The sequence below is a fragment of the Phacochoerus africanus genome, chromosome 4, assembly GCF_016906955.1.
Source record: "Phacochoerus africanus isolate WHEZ1 chromosome 4, ROS_Pafr_v1, whole genome shotgun sequence".
NCBI lineage: Eukaryota > Metazoa > Chordata > Mammalia > Artiodactyla > Suidae > Phacochoerus > Phacochoerus africanus.
This window is the reverse complement of record NC_062547.1, coordinates 151,559,668-151,577,475: the sequence shown is the minus strand read 5'-3', so window position 1 is coordinate 151,577,475 and position 17,808 is coordinate 151,559,668. Positions and strand designations below refer to the sequence as shown.

The 17,808-nt window shown below is 58.5% G+C and overlaps 1 protein-coding gene across 3 annotated transcripts; it reads right to left on the bottom strand.

The window, feature by feature from the left end:
• Window positions 1–1,510: 1,510 nt before the first annotated feature.
• MYOZ3 (myozenin 3) lies at window positions 1,511–16,510 on the bottom strand. Of its 3 annotated transcripts, none has more exons than XM_047779073.1 (7): window positions 16,271–16,510; window positions 14,624–14,685; window positions 6,581–6,735; window positions 5,650–5,703; window positions 5,412–5,547; window positions 4,887–5,049; window positions 1,511–2,126 (listed from the first exon to the last, which is right to left on the bottom strand). In XM_047779073.1, the coding sequence occupies exons 2-7, from the start codon at window positions 14,682–14,684 to the stop codon at window positions 1,958–1,960; spliced, it is 738 nt and encodes a 245-aa protein (XP_047635029.1). In that variant the 5' UTR covers window position 14,685; window positions 16,271–16,510; the 3' UTR covers window positions 1,511–1,957. The 3 variants fall into 3 exon arrangements, with proteins under 3 accessions (XP_047635029.1, XP_047635030.1, XP_047635031.1); XM_047779074.1 differs by lacking the exon at window positions 16,271–16,510 and adding an exon at window positions 15,942–16,125; XM_047779075.1 differs by lacking the exon at window positions 16,271–16,510 and adding an exon at window positions 15,228–15,289.
• Between the last annotated feature and the right edge of the window lie 1,298 nt (window positions 16,511–17,808).

The following is a 17,808-nucleotide window of genomic DNA, read 5'->3' as shown; positions in this document are numbered from 1 at the left end:
AAATTCAAGACAACACGTCAATTGCAAACAAATCCAAGACTCAGGCCCAGGGAAACTCCAGAGCAAAAGGCATATGCGACCACTGTCGTGCACCTGGGAACCAGCTGGATTCCTGGCCTTCTGGTCTCCCTAGGAGAGGGAGTCGGCGAGGAGGCAGAGGGAGGCAGCGGGGAAGGCGGGAGGTCATGTCCAGCGGGAGGCCTCCAGCCATCAGAGGCTTTCCTTCAGGTTTCAGCTTCCCCAGTGACATTTCCAGGAGGCCGCTTCTCAAGCTGCATATTCCCTGCAAGGACAGCTTATCCAGCTCAGAGCAGGAGCTGCCTGAAATCTGATGGCTGAGGGCTTATTATGTACGAGTTATGCCCACCAATCTCTGTGCAGGGCCTCCGGTTCGCCTCCGCTCACAGCTGGACCGTGAGGCCGGCGTGAGGTCTCAGAACTCGCGTGGGGGTTAGACCCTCCCTGACCCTGCCCCTTCGCCTCTAAACCTAAAGCTGATTGGGTGATCGCAGAGCCAATGGGCACTGGCTCGACCACACAGCGTGGCTGGGGCGGGGGGCGAGAAACTCCGCTGGAAAGGGACCCACTTTGGCTCTGTGCCTGGACAAGTCACTTCCCCCTCTCAGCCTGGATATCCACGTCTGTCAAATGGGACAATACTTTCGTCTCAAAGTTGTACTGAAACTTAGAAATGGGATCTGTGGAGAACCAGCTCCCAGCCCGAGCAACGAGGCACCGCCACCGCCACCTGCGGCAGGGGGGGGGACCTGCCTTCCCCTTTCCCTGATGCGCCGGAGGAGAGGCCGCGGCGGCTGCAGACCAGGCCAAGAGCTGCGGCGGAGCCTGCTCCAAAAGGTGAGTGGAGCGGCCTGGAGCGGAGCCGTCTCTGTCAGCGCCCCGCTCTGCCCCTGCCCGCAAGGGGCCCGGCGTACCCCTTGTTTCCACCCCAAAGCGGCCTCCCTCGTCCAGGCCGTGTTGCTTGAAGGACTCCTGGCTTCCGGCCTCAGCCCTCTCCAGTCCGTGCCCCGCACAGAGACCAGAAGGACCCCTCACTCCCCTGCCTAAGAACCTCGATTTCCTTGGCGCAGCCCCCCCACTCTGGCCCTCTCAGGAGTCCTGGCCCCCTCCCCCTTCTCCAGGACACCTGCACGCCGCCGTTCCCACCTTTGCAGACTCTGTCCGCTTGCCAGGAGTGCCCTCCCTTCATGCCCTCTTCCCCGATGGACTCTCCCCTTCCAGGTCCCACTCCAGTCCTCCAGGACGCTTCCCACAGTCCGCCCCACGCTCAGGGCCAGACTGTTTGAGGCCCTGTGTTCCGTGGTGGTCAATCAGTGTGCTTTAGGGAAGTTCAGACCACTTAACGGCTCACAGGTCTGCCTTCCCGACTGCCTTTTGCTCCCAAGGCTGGGGCTGGGCCTATGCACCACACACTCGCCCGGAGCAGGCACCGTGGCTAGCTCACCGTAGGTGCCTAGAGGATGTTAACAGCATAAATAAAGACCATCTGTGCTCAGTAAGAGGAGAATCTAATTATCTGAGTGAGTCACAGGTGAACAGGTGGCTAGTGAGCTCCCTGTCGGTGGAGGGTATAAGCTAGAGCACCGGAGCAGAAAGAGCGGAGGCACGGCTGTGAAGGTCTTGGTGGTTTGGGAAGGCACACGCCAGGGACACGTGCTCCTGGGGGCAGCTAGAGTGCTAGCTACTATCAGAGGCCCCATTCAGGAGATGCTGACGCCGCAGTCCGGACCGGCCGGAGATCGGTCCTAGAAATAACCCCGGCCCCAGGTAATTTGGACGCCCACCACATCTGGGGACTGCTGAACTTGGTGACCGTTGAGGCCATTTGCAGTAAGATTTTTGCGTGCGACAGCCCTTTGCTGACTGGAGTGTCGTCCACGTGGGCTGTCTCCAGATGGTGCCCGAACCCAGAGGTGGGGGTTGGGAGGGTTAGGCTGGGCTACAGCTCCTCAGACTCGGGGAGGTTGCGGACCCAGCCCTGGGCCACCCTGTTGAAGCTGGGTCTGAGGCGGAGGAGTTCCAAGCCGCTGCTGAGCTCCGGGACAGACGGGGTGCCTGCCCTCGGAAGGGTCTCCCCTGCCAGCGGTCCTCCAAAGGGCACGGGGGTCCTGGGGAGAGAAGAGCAGCAGGACAGTCGTGTGGGTCCCCTGAGCCTCCCCACCTCTCTCTGGGCCTCGCCTCCCCTGCAGCAGGGTTTCTGCTCCCTAACAGGCTCCTCCAGCTCCCCCCGGCCCCCGGTCGGCCCCGGGTTGGGGTGGCTTGTGGCTCGGAAACAGGAGGGCAGTTTTCAGAGGTCGACTTGGTGGTCCTGGCAGAGCTCTGGGCTCCCCTGAGGTGAGGCCCAGAGGAAGTGGAATTGGGATGGGTTTTCCTCCTCCTGTCACCCCCTTAGGGCAGCACAGCGCCAACGGGAAAGCGAAAGCGGGTTAGAAAGAGCAGCAGAGGCAGGGATGCCATCCCGGCGGAGACAGGCCGCTTCTCCCTGGACGACGGCAAGGGAGCCGCATGGTCACGGCCGGGTCTCAGGCGGGTACAGCTGGTTGGAGGGTAAACCGGTGCTCCTACCTTGGAGGACAGTCTGGCAACGATCTTTTAAACCTGAGAATGTGCAAACGCTGTCAGCCGGCAGCTCCGCCTGTGAGCCTATGGCTTGGGGCAGCGCAGAGGGGCAGACAGGAGCGCGATGAGGACGGGCCGGGGCGAGCCAGGTGTCCATGGCAGAGGCCCGGCTGGGGCAGATGCGGTGCATTCACACGGCCGAGGGCAATATGGCAGCTTGAAAGGAATGCGAGTGGTAGGCACTCAAAAGGAAGGTTTCAGAAGCATGGCATTGGGTGCAAAGCGCAGGATCAAACACAGACACGTGCGGGAGACACGGCCGCCCCCAGGGATGCGGCTGCTCCTGGCGAAGTCCTGAGACCTGTCCACGGCAGTGTGGCCTTCGGGGCAGGGGCGGGACCCTGGGCAACTGGGGGATGGTCCACAAAGGGGCCCTGCTTTTATCTGTCGTTGCCTAGGGTTTTTTGTTTTTTGTTTTTTTAAGATAACGTAAGTACATGTTTTCAAACTATTGTTTAATTTTTGGAAAATAAAAAGCTTTGCTTGTGCAGTGTTTTCCTGCAGCCCGGGACCGGCAGGAGCAGGGGAATGCCTGCTCTGGCGTGAAAAGGCAACCCCTGGGCCAGGGCCCCGGTTCCAACCAGGACAGCGTTTCTGCTCGGACCACCCAGGCTGTGGTGGCAGCAGCCGGGCCCCGCGGGAGCAGGCTGGGCCGTTTCCAAGTTGCACGCCTCACGGCCAGGCCCTTGATGGGGAGCCCAGAGCCCTGGTCCTGAGCACAGCTTGGCCACCAGTGCTGCTGTTCCTTGTCTCCCTGCCTCACTCGGGGATCTGGGCTCAGGGCCCCGAAGACCCTCCTTCTTTTGGTGGGAACACGCCTCAGCCAGTTGTGGACGGGGCTGCAACCTGCCCTGGCCGGCCTGGAAGCTGGCCGCAGGCACGGAATGTCTGCTGAGGCTTTTAAATAGCTGGACGGGCAGGATCTGAGGGCCGCAGGAGGAGTGACAGCACAGCCCTGCCTGCCAGGACACCCCAAAACCTCTGCCAGTGGCTTGCGGTTTACATGGTGCCCAGTCGGGCCCGGTTCTCGTCCTGGTTCTCCCTGGCTGTCAGCCGTTCGTGGACAGCGACCTCCCTCCTGAGCAGTCTCATCTTGGGGCCCAGCCCCCCCGGCTCCGGCAGCCCATCTGTCTGCGCCTGTTAGACGGACATGGTCTCCCCGTGTGGTCTGAGCTGAGAAGAGCTGGACTGTGGCCTCCCCGGACCCTCCTCTTTCTCATGAATGAGCCCGGGCCGGAGGAGCGGTTCTCAGAGAGAGCATTGGGCCGAGGAAGCCACTTCCTGCCGCGACGTACCCCCGCCCAAGGCCTTCCTCCAGCGCCAAGCCCCTGTCCTGACCGCTGCGGGGTGTTCCCAGGTCGCCAGGGCAGAATGTTAAGTTTCTCCCTCTCCAGTTCGCCTCTGTTGACTCTTCCAGCCATCATTTCAACTTGTGCATGACAGTAAGGAGAACGATAAGTATTACGGCAGCCACCACTTATCAAGAGTGTGTCACTTGCCAGGCACTTTGCCTATAGCCTCTCACGCCACTGCCACAGCCAGCTTTCGAAGTAGGTGTTCTTACAGGTGGCGAGACAGAGGCCCAGAGAGGTTCAGTCACTGGGCCGCGGTCACGCAGCCAGGCGTGGAGATGACACTGAGCCCTTTGGAGGCCCCGCAGTCTACACACCACGAGCCTCTCCTCTGTGGCTCTCACTTTGGTGTCCAGAATTTCACTGTCGCTCCCGCAGTGGTTCAGCCTCCAGGTTACTTCCGAGGCCTCTTCCCGACCGCTGGTGAAAGGGAGCCAAGGGAGAGCTGGCCTGGGACTGGCGAGCCCGGGGGAGGTCTCGCTCTGTCATGTGATGGAGGAGGCCGCACATAGCGGGCATGGGACTGGGCTCTGGAGTCCGTCTTGGACCCCAGCCCTGCCACCCCCCTTGCTTTGTCACTTTGGGCAGATGGTTGACAGGCTTGTCACCAGAAGAATAGGAGAAACTGTGGCACCCGCCCCGCCCTGTGGCGGAGGAGGGTCCAACACGATGCGCGCCGCACGCCCCCATCCATTCTGTGCATGTGTTGGGCGCCCGCTGTGTGCTAAGGCGAGCGTTGTCCTGGGTTCTAGAAAGAGCTCCATAGATGCATGTAAAGCACTGGGCTGGCGATCGGCCTGTGGCACGTGCTGGGGAAGCGCAGCCGAGCTGTGGGGACCCCTGGCTCCTGGCACATCCTCCCTCCAGTCTCGCCCTGAGCAGCCCGCCTCGCCTTACTTGTTGAAATTGCGATAATCCGCCAGGCTGGGGGTGTGACTTCGGCCCTCGCCCAGGTAGTCCCGGTAGCTGACGAACTCCTGCCAGGGGCAGCAGTAGCCCTTGGGGATGGCGGTGTGGTTGAACTTCTCCGGAGGGATGCCCTTCAGTGGCTCGGCATAGCCTAGGGGCGGAGCAGGATGCCTGGGCTCCTTTCTGCCTCGGCCCTCGTCCCACGCCCCCCCACGGACACTGGAGACGAGGGAAGAGAGGGGCTGGGAGAGGGGAGGCGGCGGGGTGGGGGTGGGGGGTGTCGTGGTGCCAGAGAGGACTCCTCTGCCCTGGAAACAGGGAGGGTGAGGCACAGCCTCGCGGGCTGGGCCACAGACTTGCTCCGTGACCTCCGCATGTCGCTGTGCCTCTCTGGGCCCATGTTGGGTCCGCAGAGGGTGTATGTTGGGAAGGAAGGGGCCTGATGCTCTGGGGTGTCCCCTCCTCACCCCCACGGAGCGTGCCCTGGTCCCGGGATGTGGGGAGGCCACTTACCAGGGGCCAGGGCGCTGGGGCTGGGGGCACTCACGGCCCGGGGGGCTGCCGGCTGCACGTCCTCAGGGCCTCCCGGCGACGCCAGGGAGACATGGAGCTCGGAGCTGTAGTTCTGCCCCTCGGGGCTGTTGGCAGCCTGGGCACAGGGGCAGGAGCTCAGAGGCAGTGGACCGGGAACCCAAACTGCCTGACCCCTTCCCACCCCCCGACCCCCCCGGAGGTCCCTGTCCACACTCACCCTCCCAGGCGCCGCCGTTGCTGTCACCGTCCCCTTGGCACTTGCTGCCGCACTCTGTCAGGGGACAAACGAATCCCTTAGCTGGTAGGCTCAGCAGGACAAGAACCAGGCTTCTCCCTCCACTGGGTAAGAAGGCGGGGGGGGGGGGGGGAATGAACCTGAGCCCTCTCCTGAGTTTACAGTGTAGACTGCCTAGCCCAGTGCCTGGAACGGAGACACAGGCTCGAGTGTTAGCTGCTGTCAGCCTTGGGCACGCTCAGCCTCTCTGAGCCTCCGTCTCCTTCTCCGTAACGAGGCTGTAATAACGTCACTCCCTGATCACCAAGCGGGAGGCGACGAGCCGGCTTGGCTCCCACTGGTCGTGGACACGTGGCAGAAGTTAGGGTTGTGTCGTCTTACTGTCCTGTCCTGTCCCCTCTCGTCACCTCCCGTCTCACCCAGCAGGGGGTGGACTCCAACGAAAATGTGTGAGAAGTGCCTGAAGCTGCCGCCTTTTTGAAGCCTGAGGACAAGCCCTTCTTGCCTCCCCCTCCGCCTGCAGACTGCCTGGTGGCCTTGGCCTTTTTCCTTCTCTGGGCGGAGCGCAGCTCTGCTCTTCCATCTTCGCTCAGGTCTAATCTAAATCCCGCTTGCTGCCCGTTCAGCCCAGAGCACCTGACTCCCCGTGTCCTCTTTATAGGAGCCGGGGTCCTCTCCCTCCACGGCTCTTCCTGGGGAACATGCTGGAAGGGCCGACCCCTTTCTAGGATCCCACGCAGGACAGGGGTCTATCTGATGGCACCAGCACAGCCTCCGCAGCTGGAACCTGACCCCCTCTCCCCCCGCCGACTCCATGGGGGCCAGGGGGTCTCCCCAGGCTCCTGGTCTGGTTTAGGCCAGCAACGGGCCCTCTCTGGGCCCGGGTTTCCTGCGCGTCCGAGGGCTTACTCACCGCCCGCTGGCTGGCCGTAAACTCAAAGGTGAACTTCTGCACGCGGCGCTGTCTCTCCTGGAAGAGGAGGGAGCCTCGGTTGTTGGGCAGCGACAGCTCCTCCACCATCAGGTCCTGAGGCACGCTCAGCTTCTTGCCCAGATCCAGCAGGGGGACTGTGGGAGAGGCCGGGGCGAGCGCTCAGCACCCGTCCTCCTGGGCGCCGCGCTAGGGGTCCCTCCCAGCCCCGTCCGCGTCCGCGGCGTCTCCCCGCCCGGGCTGGCCCTGGGCGTCGTTATCCTGTGGAATCTGTGGCCGCCCACGGTGCAGAAATGACTCCCCTGAGTTTAATGTGCATGAGCTTGATGATTTGAGTGGAAAGAGCCTCGTTTCGGATGTTCTTGGCCAGGTGTATTCATTCCGGGTGTTTCCCATGCAGCTCTTCGCCCGCACGGGTCCAGGGGGGTGAGAAACGATGGGATTCTAGACGTCTTATGAAGGCGGGCCCTGGGCGTGGGACGTGAAGGGGGGAGGACTGGAGGACGGGGCAGGGCTCCCGGCCTGAGCCGCTGCGAGGATGGAGCAGCCGCTCCCTGCGCTGGGGAGGCTGGAGGAGGCGGGGGCCTCGGGAAAGACCGCTGTTTGGTCCTCGAGTTTCAAAACAGCCCTTTATTATTGTAAAAACAGCGTATGTATGCGTTGAAGAAAGCTAGAAAAATAGACATGAGAACAAGAAAAGAAAGATCCATTTTCTCCTCCCCCCCCCCCCCCGCTGTTGGTGTCTGGGTATCCTTTCCTGTCATTTTCACTGACTCCATATTAATGTGTTCTTTCAGCGGAAATGAAAGTATAGCGTAGCTGCTTGTAGCTTGTGTTTATCAGTTAAAGATCTCCACCTTCTCAAGGGAATGAACTTTTGTTTTAGTTAATGCCTAGTCCGTAGTCAGAATCCCTTAACTGATTTTCTATTTTTGGGGGGGGGGACCCACCCGCGGCATATGGAGGTTCCCAGGCTAGGGGTCAAATCGGAGCCACAGCTGCCAGCCTCCACCACAGCTCACGGCAATGCTGAGCGAGGCCAGGGATCGAACCTGCAACCTCATGGTTCCTAGTCAGATTCGTTTCCGCTGAACCACAGCAGGAACTCCCTCCCTTAACTATCCTTAAAACTGGGCATGTTTTTAAAAATGTTTTTAAATTAAGGCATTTCCCTTTGTGGTGCAGTGGAAACAAATCTGACTAGGAACCATAAGGTTGGGGGTTCAATCCCTGACCTTGCTCAGTGGGTTAAGGATCCGGTGTTGCTGTGAGCTGTGGTGTAGTTTGCAGACGCGGCTCAGATCCCGAGTTGCTGTGGCTGTAGTGTAGGCTGGCAGCTGTAGCTCCAATTTGACCCCTGGCCTGGAAACCTCCAGATGCTGTGAGTGTAGCCCTAAAAAAAAAAAGGCCAAAAATAAAAAAATAATAAAATAAAAGAAATTATAGTTGATTTACGATGTTGTGCCAGTTTCTTCTGTACAGCACAGTGACTCAGTGATGCACATATACACTTTTTTAAAATACTCTTTTCCATCCTGGTCTGTCCCAGGAGTTGGGAGACAGTTCCCTGTGCTGTGTGGTAGGACCTGGGTGTTTATCCATCCTGGATGTTGGAGTTTGCATCTGCTAACCCCACACTCCCCATCCACCCCTCTCCCTCCCATGCTCCTGCTTGGCCACCATACGTCTGTTCTCTCTGTGTCTGTGTCTGTTTTGCAGGGAGAGTCGATTGTGCCGTCTTTTCGATTCCACGTGTAAGTGTTAGTGTGATGTTTCGCCCCCTTTCTGATGTCACTCAGTATGTTCGTTTCTAGGAGCATCATGTTGCGGCAAATGGCTTTAGTTTATCCTTTTTTATGGCTGAGTAGTATTCCATTCGTCTGTTCATGGGCATTTAGGTTGTTTCCATGTCTTGGTTATTATTAGTAGTGCTGCTATGAACATAGAGGTGTGGGGTTTTTTATGTTTTTGTTTGTTTGTTTTGCCTTTTGGGCCACACCTGCAGCATATGAAAGTTACCAGGGTAGGGATTGAATCAGAGCTGTAGCTGCCGGCCTACACCACAGCTACAGTAACGCCAGATCCTTAACCCACTGAGTGAGGCCAGGGATGGAACCTGCATCTTCATGGATACCAGTCAAATGTGTAACCCACTGAGCCACAACAGGAACTCCATATGCATCGCTGAGTTATAGTTTCGTCGAGATATATTCCCAGGAGTGAGGTTGCTGGATCATATGGTCGTTCTGTATTTCGTTTTCCGAGGTGCCTCCCTACTGTTGTCCGCAGTGTTTGTACCAGTTTACATTCCCACCAGCAGTGCAGGCGGGTTCCCTTCTCTCCAGCACTTGTTACTTGTAGAATCATTGACGATGGCCGTTCTGATGGGTGTGAGGCGGTCCCTCACTGCAGTTTTGCTTTGCGTTTCTCTAGCGATTGGTGATGTTGAGCATCTTTTCATGTGCCTACTGGCCACCCATATGTCTTCTTGGAGAAATGTCTGTTTCGTTCTTCTGCACAACTGGGCGTGAAGTTTGCAGAGCCTGGTGGGCATGTCAGTGGAGATGCTGAGGAGGAAGCTGGATATATGAGGCTGTGTTCACAGGAGAAAACGGACCCAAACATAAAAATTGGGGCATCAGGAACGTACAAACGGTATTTACTATTGTTCTTAAGTGAAGGCTGTTCAATGTGTCTCTTTTCTCATGGTTTTACGACCAGTCGTCACGGCCGCGGAGGGATTCCAGAGCCAACGACTCTCTTTGGTCGCCTGGGTCTCCATCCATGTCCTTTGTGCCTTCCTCGCCAGCAAAATGCGACTTTCCCGCTGGCCCAACAAGGGGCGTCTTTTGGAAGAAAGGAGGGCGGGATGGCGAGGAGAGGGACCCGCATGGGCAGCGCAGAGGTGTCGTCTCTACAGCTTGATACATGAGGTTCATGTTCCAGCCCTGCAAACGGCACCTTGCGCCCGGAGCCTGGGGGACAGCAGCCAGGATATGGATGAGAGACCAAAGGCTGAGCCCAGGGCCTCCGGCATTTAGACTGAGGATGTGAAACCCAGCCCTGGAGCCTGGGAAGAAGCTCCCCGCAAGGCTGGAGGAAAGCTGAAGATGCAGCGTCCTAGAAACAATGACAAAAGCGTGTCGGGGTGACGGCCTGCTCGAGAGTCAGGAGTTGCCGATGTGCCAAGGACAATGAGGGCTGAAAGGTGACGCGGCATCTAGTCCCAGGTGTGACTACTGGTAGCCTCCACGAGAGCAGTTCCTGTGGAGTGTTTTGGGTGTGAAAGCGTTACTGGAAAAGGTTCAAGGACAAAGGGACAGAGGACGAGTTTAACCACATTACAGGGAAGCGATGAGCCAAATCTAGGACGCAGGACATTCTGCAGGGCAGCTGCCCTGGTTTCTTCAAAGGAGTGAAAGACATGGAAGAAAAGGGGGCAGTATTTTAGCTAAAAGGAGACCCGAGAGACACAGCTGCCAAGTAAAGACGGTGGTGCTTGAGCGTATTACACCGAGTGAAGTAAGTTAGATAAAGACAAACGCCAAATGATTTCACTTAAATGTGAACTATAAAACTGAGAGTCCCTGGTGGCCTAGCAGTTAAGAATTTGGTGTTGTCACTGCTATGGCTTGGGTTTGGTGCCTGGCCTGGGAATGTCTACATGCCACAGGTGCAGCCGAACAAAGGAACAAAACCAAATAGGAGTTCCTGTCGTGGCGCAGTGGTTAACGAATCCAACTAGGAACCCTGAGGTTGCGGGTTCGATCCCTGGCCTTGCTCAGTGGGTTGAGGATCCAGCATTGCTGTGAGCTGTGGTGTGGGTTGTCTGTGCCGCTCAGATCCCACGTGGCTGTGGCTGTGGCTGTGGTGTAGGCCAGTGGCTACAGCTCCGATTTGACCCCTCGCCTGGGAACCTCCATATGCCTCAGGTGTGGCCCTAAAAAGACAAAAAGACAAAAACCAAAAACAAAGAACCAAAATACATGATCAGACCTTAGCAAGCGTACACAGACACATCCATACAGAGAGCAGAGGCGTGGTTACTAGAGGAAATGGGCAAAGGAACCCGAACTTGAACTTGTGGTGGGGACGGGCTGCGGCGCGTCTGGACGTAGCAGCGCTGCTGTGCGCGTGCAGCTGGGTCATGTTCTCGCCCAGTGTGACCTCGGGTCCTTCCGCTCCCCAGTGACGCTAGAACCCGGAGGACGTTGTCTGTGTCATTACATAGGATGAGATCAGTGTTGCTGATTTTGTTCAGCGTGTCAGTACCTTCGTGACATGTAAGGAGCTGTCCCTTTTATTACCTTGCGATGCCTCGGGAAGCATTGCGGGCTGGAATGACACGCCCTTTGGGATTCGCTCTGGACTCCAGGAGTAAAAGGGCAGCTGTGGGGATTTGCCGTCTGTGCAGAAGAGGTTTAGTCAAAGTTAAAAGAGAGAAGCGGGGAGGGCGGCCCTGCAGCTGCTTTGAGGCCCTGTGCTCTGAAGGAGCCAGCTGGAGGCAGCTGCTCCGGAGCAGAGAGGAGTTGGGCTGTTGGTCGGCTTGTTTTTTTTTTTTTTTTTTGGCCACGGCCACAGTGTGTGGAAGTTCCTGGGCCGGTGATTGAAGCTAGGCCACAGCAGTGACCTGAGCCACTGCAGTGAAAATGCTGGATCCTTAACCAGCTGTGCCACAAGGGAACTCCTCGTTTGCTTGTCTTTAAAGAAGGAAAAATCATAGCATGGTGTTAGCTGAGGAGGAAATCTGACAATGCAGCAGAGCGGGGAGATTCCTGAAGGAATGTCCTTGAGCAGGAGAGCGGGAAGCGCTGGCTTCCACTGCGCGCAAGGCCAGCGCCCCTGTCCCATCAGAAAGGAAGACCAAGAGCAGGGACACCGATGGAGGCCGAAGCCTTGGAAGTTCTCTTTTGGCCACTTTACTCGTCTCAGTGAAGGTAGAAGCAAGTCCTGGGCTGAGAATGAAGGAGGGAGGAGAGACTGAGGGTCGAGAAGGGGGCTGCCGGAGCCCCGGCAGCAGCGGCGGGGCGCAGAGGGCGCGGGATGCGGTTGCCAGGCTGCACTGAGGGCCCTGCAGGGGCTGTGGCGCTTCCATTCCCTGGGCTCCTCAACAGCCTTTGCAGGAGGCTGGAGTTCTCGCTGGACCAGCGGGTCAAGGGTCCCGTGTTCCTGCAGCTGTCATGTGGGCTGCAGCTGCAGCTTGGATTCATTCGATCCCCGACCCAGAAACTTCCATATGCCTGAGTGCAGCCAAAAAAAGAAAATGAAAACAAAAATAAAAAAAACAAAAAAGGAGATTGAGTTTTTTTCCCCATTTTTCAACAAATAGAGAGCACCTTCCACAGGTAGCATTAGAATGAATCCGCTGTGGGTTAAGGGGGAGAGTCAGTGGCAAAAGAATCTTCATTCCAAGATCCTACTCACGTTATTTAAAGTATATATTTACGTGGCGTTCCCGTCGTGGTGCAGGGGTTAACGAATCCAACTAGGAACCATGAGGTTGCGGGTTCGATCCCTGCCCTTGCTCAGTGGGTTAAGGACCCGGCGTTGCCGTGAGCTGTGGTGTAGGTTGCAGACGCGGCTCGGATCCCGCATTGCTGTGGCTCTGGCGTAGGCCGGCGGCTGTAGCTCTGATTCAACCCCTAGCCTGGGAACCTCCATATGCCGCGGGAGCGGCCCAAGAAATGGCAAAAAGACAAAAAAGAAAAAAAAGCTAAGAGGAGCCTCAGGAGATAAGACATTTCTATGTCATGTGGTATCCTTAATGAGATTGTGAAATAGAAAAAAAAATACATAATAAAAATCCCCTGGCATCATATTCTCAAATGCTATTCCGATAAACTGAGCTCAATATTCAAAAAACAAAAGGCTGTAAATACGAAAGCCATTTGACCGAGCCCGTCTCCTTCCAGGCTCCCGTCCTCGTCGGGAGAGAAGTTGAATGGACATGGTCCGAAGATAGAGCCTCAGGGATGTCCACTGCAGCAGCTTCCAGATCGTGGACACCGGGCTCGGTCTTGTGCGGAGGCTGCCCGGAGGCCTCGTCCGTGACTGACAGCTCCCAGCCGTACCCTCTGCGGAGACCTGCCCGGTGAGTGGAGGCCCGGCCGCCTGCGGAGCCCGGGCCGGCGTCTGCAGGGCAGCGCGTTCCTTGCTTAGCCCTCTCCTCCCCGCCCTCGCTTCCGTCACTTCCTTTCTCCTGGGAGCAGGACCTCCAGAGGTCCCTAGTCTGGGACTCCTCAGGCTCGACTCCTAAGGGCCCCGACGTGGGGCGAGGCTTCGTGCTCCCTTCGGCTGAGTGCGCGTGCATGTGTGTGGCACGTTCTGTGCTGGGGGCGCCGGGGCAGGGCAGGGCTGCGATCGGTCCCACTAGGCCGGCGGGAAGGCTGTGCAGCTGCCAAGGGACGAGCACTGATGCCGAGCACCAGGTATGGTGTTCGGTCCCCGCGTGCGTGTGAAGATGTTTGTACATGAACTGAGAAGCGTTTACCCAAAGCCGTTAACAGTGGTTATCTCCAGATGGTTCTGCTGGGAGGCACGTTCACTTTCAGAGTCATCCACGTTCGTTTTGTCTGAATACTTTATAAAAGGGTTTATATGAAGGGTTTACTTATACAGCTGTCTGGTAAAGGAGCTGCTTTGGTGGCAAAGAGATCTGGGGTCAAACCTCAGCTCGAGCACCTTCTAAATATGGGCGCCCCTAAGTGTTGGAGCCTCAGTGTTCCCATTGGCGAAATGGGCTGAACCATGTCCAACAGAGCTGTTGTGAGGGTTGCGCGTGGGTGACATAAAGTGTAAGCGCTCGTGGCACAGCGCCGGACACACGAGGAGGACACAGTAACGGTAAGTGATTTATTATGATTATTTTACAATGGCTGTCTCTTGCTGGTGAGGCCGCGAGTGTTTTCTTTCTACTTTTCTTGATTCTCAAAGTTGTCCTTAGTTAATATCCTCACAATGGTCAACAGTTGGCATTTGGCGTCACTGATGTGTCCATGTGGGGGCGGAGTCTGTGGCTAATCAGTCACTTCGATAGAGGAAGACGTCCTTTCCGGTCCTTCGAGTTAGGGCATCAGTACTTCACAAAGCCCAAGTGTCTCAGCACAGAAAAGTCGGAAAATGAAAAACCCAACACCAGCAAAAGGAGACAAGAACACACAGAGGGAACACACGACGCAGATCAAGTCACACCATGTGACTAAATATTTCTTAGGCCTCTGCAGAGCAAAACCGCAGCAGTGCCCTCAGCCGGGAGCGCTCCAGAGCTTGGCTCGCCGCCCACCTGGGCCCTTGTCTCAAAGGCTAAAGTGTGGCTTCTTCCCGGGACCCCCCCCCCCCGCCCCCCCGAGCAGCATGCTTGGAGGTGGGTGCCGGGAATTTGCATTTTTTAATCAACAATGCCATGTCACCGTGATTCACACTGGTTTGAGAGTCCTGGCTTAGTTGAATTTATTTTTAAAATACTTGAAATGCTCTAAAGTAGGCCAAATAGACTCTAATATTATGCCGAGAATGCAGGAAGAGGTCCTATCAAGTTGATAAACATGTGTTTTGGATGATTTATCCACTGTGTGAATCGGCTTGTAAATGAAACAGTCTGAGTCAGACGGGGCAGCCTGCTCTCACCCCCTGCCCTGCTTCCCCGACGCCTTGTCTCTTGCTGTGGGGGCTCCCCGGGACCCCCAGTTAGAATAAGTGAGGGCGAGTATGCAGGGAGCTTGTGCCTTCGTTAGGGTTGGATCTGGGCCCGGAGCCCTCAGAGCTCAATTCGGGGCTGAAGTGAGGATTCGGCTGGGGCCACGGCCCCATCCAGGGCTCGCAGCCTCAGCCCGTGGGTGTGCGGACATCAGGGCCAGGCCCCTCCCAATGCTTCGGGCAGCTTCCCAGCCTCGCTGGCAGATTCCACAGGCTGGCCTGGAACTCACACCTGTTTGTCCAGGCCTGGGGCCGGGAGGCCTGAGCGGCTGCCCTCTGGGACCGAAAGGACGGGGGTTGGGGGCCGCACGAGGGCGGGGCCAACCTTACCTGGTTCGGTGAGGTCCCCCATGGCGGTGACCACTGGTCCCTTCTGCTCCTTGGGGATCATCCTGTGGAAGAGAGACGCCCGCAGATGGGCCAGGCTGCCCCTGTGCCCCCATCCGCGGTCCGCCCGGCCCCGGCCCTGAACAGCCTTGGCCCACCCCAGAGTCTCAAGCAGGGGCTGTGTGAGCTGGAAAGAGGAGGCTGAGGCCCGTGAAGGACTGGAGACCAGCTCAAGGTCACCCAAATCTGCTGCGCCTGCTAGGGGAGCACTGTCTCGTCGGGAGAGTTTCTGGGGTGTTCGGAGGGGCGGGGGTCTCGGGCTGTCGTTCACAGGCTCCGGTGCACTCTCCGCAGAGGCTGAAAGAGGCTGGGGGTTGCAGCCGGGGAGGGGCGCGTGGGTGGTTCGGCTGGGGCTGCGCCTGGTCCGAGAGGCTGGGCTCCCTCGGGTCCTCAGCTCCGAGGCTTGAGGGCCTGACTGCCCCCCGCCCCCACCCCGCGGCAGACGTAGCTGCCACTCCTCTCTCCCCTGCTGGCACCTCCGGGGCTCTTGGAGGTGATTCACACGTGACATGAGGGCCAAAGCCCCCATCCAGACTCGGCAACTTGCCTGCGGTAGAGAAGGCAGAGCCCTGGAGCCTCCTGACCGCCTCGTTCACTCCCAGCCACTCTGCTTGGCTTCCTTCCTTTAGAAAAGCCACCGCCTCCCTCTGTCCCCGTGCCCGCACGCTCAGCCCCTGGTCAGTGGGCACTGAGCTGGGCAACCTGATTCTGATCGCCGTCCCTGCTGCCCTCAGGAGCCGTGAGCGAGCGGCTCTGCCTCTGTCTCCCCCCACCATCCCCCCGGGTAACGCAAGGAGGTTGGGCTCGGCTGGGGGCGGGGGGGGGGGTGTCCCTGGAGGGGCTTGAGTCCGTCCACACCCCTAAAACCGCACGCAGATGTGAGCACACCCGCATGCTTTTGGGCTGAGGGCCGTGAGAAGGGGGCCAGTGGCGAGTCCCGTGGCCACTTAGGATTCCACGGTCCCGGGATATTTCTTGGCAAACACCCTCCTTACAGAAACTCACAGGCACTGGGGAGGACCCTTATTGGACAGACAGGGCCCTGCTTCCCTCTCCTGCCTTCAGGTCTTGGAGTCCTGAAAAGAGGCATGAACTGTTCCTCCCCTTTAACCAGAGAAACCCAGAGCGGAGACTCCCTCGCTCAGGGTCAGGCTCCCGAGACCCCACACTCCCTGAATCCCTTCTGCAGGGGCGGCTCTGGGAATCGGCTCATCTCCGCCCACTCCCCACAGTCCCGCCGGCTCCCCTTGGGTCTTGGCACCTGAGAGATGGAACCTCAGCGGCAGGAGGGTGTGTCAGACCCTCGAACCTGACACCTCTGTCGGGAAGCCGCGAGTCGAGTGGTCGCTGTCTGGGCAGGCGGTCGGCGGGCCGGGTGTGCCCTGCGCCCAGCTCTGGCCTCAGCTGACCAGAGCCGTCCCTGCCTCGTCGCGGCTCACAGCCTTATTTCGGGCTGCAACAGGATCCAGGGACAGATGCTCACGGCCCCAGGCCCCAGGGAAGACAGGTGCCCCAGCAGGAGGCCCTTGCAAGTGGGAGGCCTTGCACACGCCCGCACAACACGGGCACACACGCACACCCCGAAGTCACCTGGAAATGCCGCCAGTGCTTCGCCGGCCACCTGAGCTCTCTGAGCGGATCCTCAGTGCCTCGCGTGGGGCCTGAGAGGAACTCACATCCTCGTGGACTGAGCGAACGGATGAGCGGGCGGGTCAGTGGGCTGAAGGAAGGACTGGCCCCCAGAGGCTCTGGTCCGCTCCCTCCTTGCTTGCCTCCCTCTCTCCCTCCCCTTCACCTTCTCACATTCCCGGAGCCTCTTGCCACGGACTGAAAATAGCTAAGTCAGGGCTCTGTCCTCAAGGAGCTCAGCCAGGCCCGTGTCCTGCCCGGCAGCAGCCCCTGCGCCGCGTCATGGAAAATGCTCGTCCCCTTGGCCGGTGGGGGGATGGGGGGGACGTGCGAGCTGCGCCTTGAGGGCTGGGTGGGATTTCCGGGGGCAGAGCGGCGCCCGGGCTGCAGGCCGTGGGAGGATGCTGGGGTCTGTGAGCAGCGTGAAGCTGCGGGCTGCGGTGCTGCTGAGAGATGAGGCTGGACAGGTGGGCGGGCACCAGATGACGGCAGGCTTTTCAGAAGGAACTTTTTAAAAAAGGGCTGTTGGAGTTTAAAGCAGTGGAACGGAGCAGTCAGAGGGCATTTTCTAAAGCTGTCTCTGGCTGCCCGGCGGCAAGTGGGTTGGTGGGAGCGAGACGGCAGGCAGGGGGACCTCGCCGTGGTCAGGTGAGAGCTGGCGGTGGCTGGCCTGGGGCAGTGACACAGGGCACGGAGAGGAGAAGAGGGCCTTGAGGGCATTTGCAGACTCATCAGGTCCTGGTGAGAGAGTGACCGGTGGCCAGGGCGGAGGGAGGGGCCCCTCCCTTTTCTGGCTTGAATGACTAAGGAAAAGTCACAGTGGCGGGCGGACGGGCTGAGATGGTTAGGGGCACGGATCCCAAGGTCGCTTTGGGATGAACTTGTCTGCAGGTGTCTGGACACCAGGGACAACTACAGGAAGGGGTTCTGTGCTCAGAAGAGGTTCCTGCTGAGGAGGAAGATGGGTGAACAAAACCCCAACAAAACAAAAAGTCAAGGCTATGTAAAAAGGCACAAGAAGAGTTCTAGTCCCTTGGAGTTCCCATTGTGGCTCAGCGGTTTAGAAAACCGAATGGTACCCATGAGGATGTGGGTTCAATCCCTGGCTTCGATCAGTGGGTTAAGGATCCGGTGTTGCCATGAACCATGGTGTAGGTCGAAGATGTGGCTCGGATCTGGCGTGGCTGTGGCTGTGCTGTAGGCCGGCAGCTGCAGCTCCGATGAAACCCCTAGCCCGGGAACCTCCATGTGCCAAAATTGCGGCCCTTAAAAAAAGAGGTTGGGTCAGAGGTGCATTAACCCCTTCCAGCAGGGCTGCACCGGAGGCGGGGAGCACCTGTCCCTGTGGGAGGATGGACAGTCCCAGGGCCTGTGTCTCATGCCCTCTTAAGAGGAAGCCTAGACTCCGCTTCGCACCACCTGACTTCAGCTTCCCAGAGAGGAAGGTGAGGGGTGCTCCCCGGTGAGGCCTCAGTCCCTATCTCTGGGCAAAGATGCCC